General features: G+C 33.6%; 1 protein-coding gene across 1 annotated transcript; it reads left to right on the top strand.

Moving 5' to 3' along the window:
- The first annotated feature begins 10446 nt into the window (after positions 1-10446).
- On the top strand, positions 10447-11808 carry LOC130988275 (thylakoid lumenal 16.5 kDa protein, chloroplastic). The gene is made up of 4 exons (XM_057912079.1): positions 10447-10921; positions 11085-11224; positions 11303-11375; positions 11451-11808. Exons 1-4 carry the CDS (start codon positions 10621-10623, stop codon positions 11558-11560), a joined length of 624 nt encoding a protein of 207 aa, XP_057768062.1. The 5' UTR covers positions 10447-10620; the 3' UTR covers positions 11561-11808.
- The last annotated feature ends 24 nt before the right edge of the window (positions 11809-11832 follow it).

The raw sequence follows: 11832 nt of genomic DNA on the forward strand, positions 1-11832 counted from the left end.
TTAGGTTGCGTGTATTTGATGGATCAATTTATCCATGAAAAATGATGAATAATATAAATTTATGTCTTTAAATGTTTAATTTTTTTTTTCCTAATATTTGACACAAAAGAAATGCTCATTATTTTTCCTTCCTTATTTTCACTTCAAAGATGGATAATATTATCCCTCCATTATTTGTGTGATAATATTATTTATTCTTGAAGTAAACACAAGGAAGAAAAAATTGTGAGCATCTTTTTTGTGTCAAATGTTGAAAAAGGAAGAAGACATTTAAAGGCATAAATTTTTGTTGTCAATAATTTTTCATGGATAAATTTATCCATCAAAGTAAACGCAGCCTTATAATGAACATTAATATATATTAAGCTTTGTGATTTCAATTAATCTCTCACTAAGAGGATGTTTGGCTGAACTTATAACTTATAAGCGGTTTAAAATAACTTTTATAACCTGTTTAGAAGCTTATAAGCTCCTTCAAAGTGTTTGGCGAAATAAGTTATTAAAGAGCTTATAAGTTGTAAAAATAAGTTCTGAGAGTTTATAAGCTCCACAAAAAACAAGTTCCACCACCCCAACTTATTTTCTCATTATTTTATATATAAGCAACACTCATTTTAGAAAAATAATCCAAGTATGATTTTTTATTTTCATCATATATCATTCTAGTTTTATTTTTCTTCAATTTTCTCTCTAACTAAAAATTTTCTTTCTAGCTTATAAGTTCAATTATCCAAACGCTTTGACAACTTATAAGTTTTTAAGAAATTACATCTTATAAGCTCTTAAAATATCTTATAATCTTCAAGAGCTTATAAACTCTTTAAAATAAGCTTAGTCAAACACCCTCTATGTCGAAGAAGATGGAGTCTAAAATTTCTCAAATAAAATAGTAATACAACAATAAGTAAAAGGACTAATTTCTTTTGATACTGAGTTTAGCGATAGCGAATTGTGCAAGTGTAAATTAATAAAGCCAAGAGTGGGTAGATTAGTTTTTTTTTTTTTTTTTGTCAAGAAAATTGCACTAAAAAAAAACAGTGGTACCAGAGGTACCAAAAGAAGGACTTACATCAGTTTGGACAACAAATTTTAGAGCACCATTCAAAGAAGCTCAACTCCTTTCCTATGATCTTAAACTCATTAAACCAACTCCAAGATCTAGTTTTAACATCCATGAGCTCTCTTTTGATCGACCACCCTTTACTATCGAAACGGCTATCATTCCTTCTCTTCCACAAAACCCAGTTGACACACATCCACTAAGCCTTAAGTAAACTCTCACATTTCTTCCCCCTCCCCACGTGCATAAACAAATTGAAATGAGAAATAACACATCGCGGACGTACCGTACTGCACCCAAGCCAATTCTGGACTTCGTCCCACAGCATTATAACAGATTAGTATAACAAATTATAGAGTAGTTGCATATCTAATCACACCTAATAAGAATTATGGATATAATTCACACTCCCATCCCCTAAAAAAATTTAACCTCTCATCTTCAAAATTGCCATCTCTTTTTTAACTAGCTTAGTGATTGTTTGATTGTGCTTATAATTTATTTACAGGATAAATATTATATTAAATTATTAGATTTGTGTTAAAAATGCCCCCGTTCATTTTTTGGTCCTCGAAATTAGGATATGACTCGTTGGATACCACCGTATAATTTATATTTTATTGTTTTAATTGATATGACACAAAATAATGTTGTTTTGTATCATTATTATTTAAAGGGTTAAGGTACAAATGCCCCCCCAAACAAGACACCCCTAGAGCGTATCCCTCCCCATTCTCGATGTTGGCCCAAAAAAACCCCCAAAATAAAAAACAATGGTACATTTAAACCCATGAAGAAAATGGTCTTCTGACGCCGTTTAGTTAGTTTTTTTTTCTTTTTTTAATTCTGGAAGGGGCCCTCCTCTCACAACCATGGCCGTCGGCGCCGATCTCGTTCGAACATCGGAAATCTACCAACAACCGAAGCGGTAGAAGCTCGTGTGCAACCTCCGCGGCGTCAAAGGCACCGGTAAATCCGACAGGGAAGGCTTTTATGCCGCCGTGTTGTGCCTACACCAGCACCACCCCAAAACCCTCGTAGGCAATGTCGCCGTCTTCGGCTACTTCAAGGATCTCCTCGAGATCCTCTTCCGGATTCTAGAAGGCTCATCTTTCAGATCAATTGAGAGGTAGCAGGCGGCAGATCTTCATTTTCATGTGAGTCGACCACCGATTGAAACAATTGTCATCTTCGTTGATTAATTGACGAGAAAATCTCATAAAAGTCGACAGCGCCATTAATGGTAGAGTATGGGTGGTTGAGTTTTAACATAGATTTTTCAAGTGTATTTTAGTAGAGAGGGGATGAAAAGATGGTGGAGAGTGTAGCAATTTTTGGGGATTTCAGATTGACGATTTTGATGGATATTGGGGGTTGTTTGGGGAAGATGTGGCGGCGGCTTGTGCTTTGTGGCAAACATCGAAGCGGCAGAGAGAAGAGAGGTTGGAAAAATGATTAAGAACAAAGAAGCTACATGGAGATGACCAAGGGTGGGGTGGAGGTGATAGTGGTGGGTATTTCGGCATTTTTGCCGGAAAGTTTAGGGAGAAGAGATGATCAGCGAAGAAGAGAGGCTGAGAAACGGCGACAACTCAGCCCGAGGCGACGATCGGCGACGAATGGTGGGCTCCCTTCCAGAATTAAAAAAAAGGAAAAGAAAATTAACTAAACGGCGTCAGACGATCGTTTCTTCATGGGTTTAAGTGTACCATTGTTTTTGACTTTGGGGGCTTTTTTGGGCCAAGGTCGAGAATGAGGAGGGATACGCTCTAGGGGTGTCTTGTTTAGGGGGGGCATTTGTACCTTAACCCTTATTTAAAAAAAACAACGTCGTTTTGTGACACGTCAGTTTATTCAAATCGGGTTAAAGGTCAGTTTATTTGAACTTATTTTTTTCTCAATGACAACATAAAACAACGTTGTTTTGTGTCATGTTATTTTAAAAAATAAAATATAAATTACACGATCACATCTTATGAGCGACGTCATGATTACGGGAGTTGAAAAATGGACACACAATATTTTTTAGGGTTAATAGTGTTTTATGTCCCGAACTTTCAACGTTTTCCATAAAATATCCCGAATTTTCATTTTCTCCTAAAAAACCTCGAACTTTCAACTTTTTCTATAAAATGTTCCGTTATACAAAATTCGGTGATAAAAAGATAACAAAAAACCCCGAACTTTCAACATTTTTCAATAACAGTGATTCCTAAATGATTTTCCTACACTAGAGGTTTTCAAAATGTTTCATCAGCACGATATAAGTAATCTTTTTATCACCGAATTTTGTATAGCTGGACATTTTATGGAAAAAAATTGAAATTTTGGGGCTTTTTAGGATAAAATGAAAATTCGGGACATTTTATGGAAAACGCTGAAAGTTTGGGACATAAAATACTATTAACCCTATTTTTTATACAAGCTTATATTTTTTGAAGTTAATATGATATTTATCCTTATTTAAAATACATATCAAAAATAAAATAAATACTAGTAGTATATAATTTTAGGGCAGAAAGGTATATACATAATAATTGACTTATTTTTAAAATCAATTCCCACCTTATTAAATATCTAGAAAGGAAAGCCTAGTCAAAACTGCATGAGTCATCAACAGATGTTTAATAATAGGACATAATCAATCATACATTGTGGTCACCAAAAAGATCAATTTTATGATGTCTTAAAAACTAAGATTCCACCTATTTCTACCAAATACTACTCAATAACACATCTCCCACCAACTCACACACACTCTCTCGCTTTCTCACACACACACACACACCTTACTCTCTCTCTCTCTCTCCACGAACACACACATATTTATTTATTTTATTTTATTTCTTATCTTTATTAAATTAGATATCAAATAAGTAAATCTGCAAATTTATTATGAGACAAATTAGTGACCGACGAAAATTGAATTTGAGCATTTGATTTACACAAAAAACACCATAAAGCGTGTACACACTCGTAGATCCGACGTAAAAGGAGTGACTTTATATCTGTTTATTCTATTATTATAGATATTTGTTGAGATTAAGGTTTTATATTTTTCTATCTTGCTTTAAATGTAAATAAATAATGAGAAAAGGAAAGTGTTGAGAAAATGCTTTTTAATCGTGTCGACAAATGGCGCACACTTACCCGCTTGAATCCCATACAATTTGTCGTTCCACTTTTTTATCTTGGAATATTCTACTTTTTTTTTATTAATATCTTTATTTACGTGTTCTTTAAACTCATTAAACCAACTCCAAGATCTAGTTTTAACATCCATGAGCTCTCTTTTGATCGACCACCCTTTACTATCGAAACGGCTATCATTCCTTCTCTTCCACAAAACCCAGTTGACACACATCCACTAAGCCTTAAGTAAACTCTCACATTTCTTCCCCCTCCCCACGTGCATAAACAAATTGAAATGAGAAATAACACATCGCGGACGTACCGTACTGCACCCAAGCCAATTCTGGACTTCGTCCCACAGCATTATAACAGATTAGTATAACAAATTATAGAGTAGTTGCATATCTAATCACACCTAATAAGAATTATGGATATAATTCACACTCCCATCCCCTAAAAAAATTTAACCTCTCATCTTCAAAATTGCCATCTCTTTTTTAACTAGCTTAGTGATTGTTTGATTGTGCTTATAATTTATTTACAGGATAAATATTATATTAAATTATTAGATTTGTGTTAAAAATGCCCCCGTTCATTTTTTGGTCCTCGAAATTAGGATATGACTCGTTGGATACCACCGTATAATTTATATTTTATTGTTTTAATTGATATGACACAAAATAATGTTGTTTTGTATCATTATTATTTAAAGGGTTAAGGTACAAATGCCCCCCCAAACAAGACACCCCTAGAGCGTATCCCTCCCCATTCTCGATGTTGGCCCAAAAAAAACCCCCAAAATAAAAAACAATGGTACATTTAAACCCATGAAGAAAATGGTCTTCTGACGCCGTTTAGTTAGTTTTTTTTTCTTTTTTTAATTCTGGAAGGGGCCCTCCTCTCACAACCATGGCCGTCGGCGCCGATCTCGTTCGAACATCGGAAATCTACCAACAACCGAAGCGGTAGAAGCTCGTGTGCAACCTCCGCGGCGTCAAAGGCACCGGTAAATCCGACAGGGAAGGCTTTTATGCCGCCGTGTTGTGCCTACACCAGCACCACCCCAAAACCCTCGTAGGCAATGTCGCCGTCTTCGGCTACTTCAAGGATCTCCTCGAGATCCTCTTCCGGATTCTAGAAGGCTCATCTTTCAGATCAATTGAGAGGTAGCAGGCGGCAGATCTTCATTTTCATGTGAGTCGACCACCGATTGAAACAATTGTCATCTTCGTTGATTAATTGACGAGAAAATCTCATAAAAGTCGACAGCGCCATTAATGGTAGAGTATGGGTGGTTGAGTTTTAACATAGATTTTTCAAGTGTATTTTAGTAGAGAGGGGATGAAAAGATGGTGGAGAGTGTAGCAATTTTTGGGGATTTCAGATTGACGATTTTGATGGATATTGGGGGTTGTTTGGGGAAGATGTGGCGGCGGCTTGTGCTTTGTGGCAAACATCGAAGCGGCAGAGAGAAGAGAGGTTGGAAAAATGATTAAGAACAAAGAAGCTACATGGAGATGACCAAGGGTGGGGTGGAGGTGATAGTGGTGGGTATTTCGGCATTTTTGCCGGAAAGTTTAGGGAGAAGAGATGATCAGCGAAGAAGAGAGGCTGAGAAACGGCGACAACTCAGCCCGAGGCGACGATCGGCGACGAATGGTGGGCTCCCTTCCAGAATTAAAAAAAAGGAAAAGAAAATTAACTAAACGGCGTCAGACGATCGTTTCTTCATGGGTTTAAGTGTACCATTGTTTTTGACTTTGGGGGCTTTTTTGGGCCAAGGTCGAGAATGAGGAGGGATACGCTCTAGGGGTGTCTTGTTTAGGGGGGGCATTTGTACCTTAACCCTTATTTAAAAAAAACAACGTCGTTTTGTGACACGTCAGTTTATTCAAATCGGGTTAAAGGTCAGTTTATTTGAACTTATTTTTTTCTCAATGACAACATAAAACAACGTTGTTTTGTGTCATGTTATTTTAAAAAATAAAATATAAATTACACGATCACATCTTATGAGCGACGTCATGATTACGGGAGTTGAAAAATGGACACACAATATTTTTTAGGGTTAATAGTGTTTTATGTCCCGAACTTTCAACGTTTTCCATAAAATATCCCGAATTTTCATTTTCTCCTAAAAAACCTCGAACTTTCAACTTTTTCTATAAAATGTTCCGTTATACAAAATTCGGTGATAAAAAGATAACAAAAAACCCCGAACTTTCAACATTTTTCAATAACAGTGATTCCTAAATGATTTTCCTACACTAGAGGTTTTCAAAATGTTTCATCAGCACGATATAAGTAATCTTTTTATCACCGAATTTTGTATAGCTGGACATTTTATGGAAAAAAATTGAAATTTTGGGGCTTTTTAGGATAAAATGAAAATTCGGGACATTTTATGGAAAACGCTGAAAGTTTGGGACATAAAATACTATTAACCCTATTTTTTATACAAGCTTATATTTTTTGAAGTTAATATGATATTTATCCTTATTTAAAATACATATCAAAAATAAAATAAATACTAGTAGTATATAATTTTAGGGCAGAAAGGTATATACATAATAATTGACTTATTTTTAAAATCAATTCCCACCTTATTAAATATCTAGAAAGGAAAGCCTAGTCAAAACTGCATGAGTCATCAACAGATGTTTAATAATAGGACATAATCAATCATACATTGTGGTCACCAAAAAGATCAATTTTATGATGTCTTAAAAACTAAGATTCCACCTATTTCTACCAAATACTACTCAATAACACATCTCCCACCAACTCACACACACTCTCTCGCTTTCTCACACACACACACACACCTTACTCTCTCTCTCTCTCTCCACGAACACACACATATTTATTTATTTTATTTTATTTCTTATCTTTATTAAATTAGATATCAAATAAGTAAATCTGCAAATTTATTATGAGACAAATTAGTGACCGACGAAAATTGAATTTGAGCATTTGATTTACACAAAAAACACCATAAAGCGTGTACACACTCGTAGATCCGACGTAAAAGGAGTGACTTTATATCTGTTTATTCTATTATTATAGATATTTGTTGAGATTAAGGTTTTATATTTTTCTATCTTGCTTTAAATGTAAATAAATAATGAGAAAAGGAAAGTGTTGAGAAAATGCTTTTTAATCGTGTCGACAAATGGCGCACACTTACCCGCTTGAATCCCATACAATTTGTCGTTCCACTTTTTTATCTTGGAATATTCTACTTTTTTTTTATTAATATCTTTATTTACGTGTTCTTTTTCTTTCTAAAAAAGATTCATGCAATTTCGGTCATCTAATATGAAACTTTCTGCTTTTGTTGCACTGAACTGCCACAGATCACACTTAATTTTGTTAATTTTGAATTTAAATTTTCAAAAAGTTAATTTTTCTATAATTTGATTTGATGATGAATTTTTGCACAACTATTCATAAAAAGTATTGATAATTAGAAGATAATTGGAGGGAAACACCCCCTCGATCTTTACTGGCGGTGCCCCTCCCATGTTTACGATTTTGTGTAGTGTAACTTGTATTTTGAACACATTTAATCAAATTAGGGCCTCAAAGTTATATTTTAATCTTAACTAGTAAGTTCTTTCGTGCATTTGAATATCGAAATTAAACGATATATTTAAATAAATATAAGTAAAATATTAAATTTAACTAAATATAAAGTATATTTTAAAAATAAAATACAATAATTTACATAAATTACTCAATAAAAATCTGAATTTAAACATAAATTTTTAACTTTGTATAAAGTGCAATGGTAATTATTGGTATTAAATAATTAAAAGTTATAAATAATAAAAATTAGCACAACATATAATTATTATAGAGTAAGCATCATAATAGATAAATAAATATTTACTATAATTTTTATATACCAATTGAATTGGTATTGATTTTGTATATATCAAAAAAAGAAACAATACATCCGCGTGACCATTTTGATTTGGACGAAATTAAAATTTAGGGCAAATTCCGAAATGAGGTAAAATTTATGTATTTATATTACAACTTTATATAGTTGAAAAAAAATATCAAAATTCACTAATAATTTTTGGATTTTACAGACAATTAACGCCTCAAAAAAATATGTTGTGAAATGCAAATCAGTAAAAAGTAATTAAAATTTCCAAAAACCCTTTCAAGACTAATAGAAAATTTGAAAGAAAAATATCTAGATATTTTGGTGGAAATTTAAAATAGATAATAATAATCATTAGATAAAAAGATTTTGTCAAGTTTCTTGATCATTCATTTGATACGCCTCCAACTATAAGATATCTTCATTTTAACCCTACTATCTTCATTCTAAATATAATATTCTAAAATATAATTTTTTTTACTATTTTAATTAAATAGGAATCACACACTATAAGATGGTTTCATCTTCATTTTACGCTACTATCTTCACATTCTAAATATAATATTCTAATTTTTTTTACTATTTTACTCCATCCGTCCCATTTCAATTGACACTTTTGAGTTGAGCACGTAGATTAAGAATAAAGGGTTAAGAGTATAAAGTAAGTAGGGTCCACTTATTTTATGTGAGTAGAGAAAGTAGGGACCACATACTATTTTAGAAAAGTGTCAATTGAAGTGGGGCAAATAAAAAAGGTAAGTGTGCCAATTGAAGTGCGATGGAGAGAGTAATTAAGGTATCGTCGTGCATCGCATGGTAGTAATACTAGTTATATATAAAACAAATTACAATATTAGTCCATCTTTTCCAATAAAATAATAATAAACTTTATAAACTAACAACAAATATACTGCAAAAAATGACCGTGGAGGTGCAAACGGAGGAGGTAATTAAACTACGTCCCTTATGCCCCTTACGCCTCACAGCTCATAGTCCGTGGATCATCCAATACCCTAATGGATTCCATTGGAGTGATAAGCGTATAATATTGATGTTGATCTGATACGTTGTTGGTCGAATCTGAAACGTGGCAGCAACAATGACTTTTGACAAGCACAATGGGTGAAGCACGAAGCACATAGCGGACTTGGCAGTGTTGCCTATTTTGATGACTTTTGACAAGCACAATGGGAGAAGCACGAAGCACATAGCGGACTTGGCAGCGTTGCCTATGTTGACCTAGCAATGAGATTTTATAAATGGTTGTGTAATACATGGATGAGGGAGCCTCCACTTAGGTTTAGGTTTGTGCCGAACCGTATTTATCATCCCGATTTTATAAACGATATATTTAAATAAATATAAATAAAAATATTAAATTTAATTAAATTTAACTAAATATAAAGTATATTTAAAAAAATAATAATAATCCACATCAATTACTCAATAAAAATCCAAATTTAAACATAAATTTTTAACTTTGTATAAAGTGCAATGATAATTATAGATATTAAATAATTAAAAGTTATTGATAATAAAAATTAGCACTATATATAATTATTATAGAGTAAGCATCATAATAGATAAATAAATATTTATAATTTTTATATAATAATTGAATTGGTATTGATTTTGTATATATTAAAAAAAGAAACACATTCGCGTGGCCATTTTGTAGACGGAAACATAAATTTTGGCCACTGATTTGAAAAACACAAAATCTGGCTATTTTCAACGGTTTAAGACTGTTTTGTCCTTAATTAGGGCGGATCTGATTCAGATTTGCGTGCGAGTTAAGTACACATGGCACTATTAGTGCCAAAAGTACCAACAGAAAAAAAAATCAAGTAAATTGGTACACTTGGCACTATTAGTGTCAATAGTGCCATGCACGAATGATACTAGTGACCATATTAGTGTCAATAATGTCATATACTTATGCTGATACACTGTCTTGTCTTATATAGATTAGTGCAGTTATATGGTCATTTTAAATAGTTCCCCGTAGGATTTAAATTATCATTAAGATTTAGATTCCTCATTTAGAGTTTAAATTATTCATTTAAGGTGCTGCCCGAATGGTACTTATGTCATATTAGTGTCATTAGTGTCATATACCCTCTCTTATGTAGTGCTGCACGAATGATACTTATAGTCATAATAATGCCATTCGTGTCTAACTCGCGCGCAAATTCGAATCTAATCCGTGTTTATTAAGGGCAAAACAGTTTTAAAACGTAAAAAAATGGTCAAAAATTATATTTTTTAAATATATGGTCAAATATTGTATTTTACTATTTAAAATTATTATTCTTAAGAAAATATAAAAATATTGTCCGTATATTACAAGAGTGCAAACATTTATTAAGAATAGGTTTTAAAGTGTAAAATAGGAATTATGAGTCCTCATACGTGGCATGATCTGAGCGAGCTGATTCATTGGCATGAGGAGGAAAATCTCGCAATCTTATCTTGTGCAGTTTGAAACTGCCACAACTTCTTCCCTTCTTTGCCACCAAAATACAAACAGATAAAAATGGCTACATTTTTGCTCTCCAATGCAAAACTGTTTCTCCCCCTTCCATCCACTTGTTCACCTTCTACATCTCATACGCAGATTGTATGCAGATCTGCTTCTATCGACCCCTCCTCCATTGTTACAACCAGGAGAAGCATCGCCCTGTCTCTCGCCGGCGCCGCCACTTTCCTCTCTGCCAATGCCGGCGCCGCTATCTTGGAGGCCGATGAAGACGACGAGCTGATGGAGAAGGTGAAGAAAGATAGGAAGAAGAGAATTGAGAAGCAAGGCGTTATCAGCTCATCAACTCAAGAGAAAGGTTCATCTCTTTTTCTGCATCTTTTATTGGATTAATTGCATAATTTAATGTTTCATAATCGTCCTTGCATTGTTATTGCTACAAGAGTCACTATTTAAACATATCTTAGTTGAGAGAGACTTTGTTTAGATTGAAATGAGATAATATTACATAATTTGTGCAGCATACCTGCAAGATGTTGTATACAAACTGAGCAAAATAGGGCAGGCCATAGAGAAGAAGGATCTTGCAGAAGCAAATTCTGTGATTGGATCCACCAAGGATACTCAATGGCTCCAGAAAGTTAACTCTGCCCTCAACAAGGTCTGTCTGTCTTTATTAGTACTTCCCAAAAAGTGTGTTTCCCAATTTTAGAATTGCATTTGTTTGATTGAATGGCAGTTGAGTTCTAGTGAAGAAGAGAAGACAGCGGTTGATCTCTTCAATTTATCAATGGCCACCTTAATCTCATCAAGTGAGTTTTGAGTAACTTCGTGATTAAACATTGATGATGTTATATGGGATTGATTGATGAGAAATCTGGATGCAGTTTCAGAGAATGATGAAGAAGCGTCTAAGATAGCTTTTGTGGCTTCTGCAACCGCCTTTGAGAAGTGGACTTCGCTTTCAGGATTGGCCGGACAACTCAAGGGCCTTTGAAAACACACACATTCTCCTTCACTTTTCAATTTCTTCACTCTCCTGCGGCGCAACTTCTCTTCAAAATCAATTGCTCTATAATAGAGTCAGCATCATTTTTGCATAATTGTGCAATATCTCCTGTTGTATTTAGAAATGATTGCATCTCTTTAACAAAACAGAGGCATAAGTTTGTAAGAGTGTCTTACTTTGTAGGTTCAAGTTTTGTAATTGAAATAAAATATTAGTATCAGTTTGTCGTTTCAAAACCAAGTTATCCAACAAAGAATCAA

This window comes from Salvia miltiorrhiza, chromosome 6 (assembly GCF_028751815.1).
Source record: "Salvia miltiorrhiza cultivar Shanhuang (shh) chromosome 6, IMPLAD_Smil_shh, whole genome shotgun sequence".
Classification (NCBI taxonomy): Eukaryota; Viridiplantae; Streptophyta; class Magnoliopsida; order Lamiales; family Lamiaceae; genus Salvia; species Salvia miltiorrhiza.

Bases quoted from the DNA above. Each gene is read 5' to 3' on its own strand.
- LOC130988275 (XM_057912079.1), top strand. From the start codon at position 10,621: ATGGCTACATTTTTGCTCTCCAATGCAAAACTGTTTCTCCCCCTTCCA. The intron at 10,922-11,084 runs GTTCATCTCTTT...TAATTTGTGCAG, and splicing joins CTCATCAACTCAAGAGAAAG to CATACCTGCAAGATGTTGTA. The intron at 11,376-11,450 runs GTGAGTTTTGAG...ATCTGGATGCAG, and splicing joins GGCCACCTTAATCTCATCAA to TTTCAGAGAATGATGAAGAA.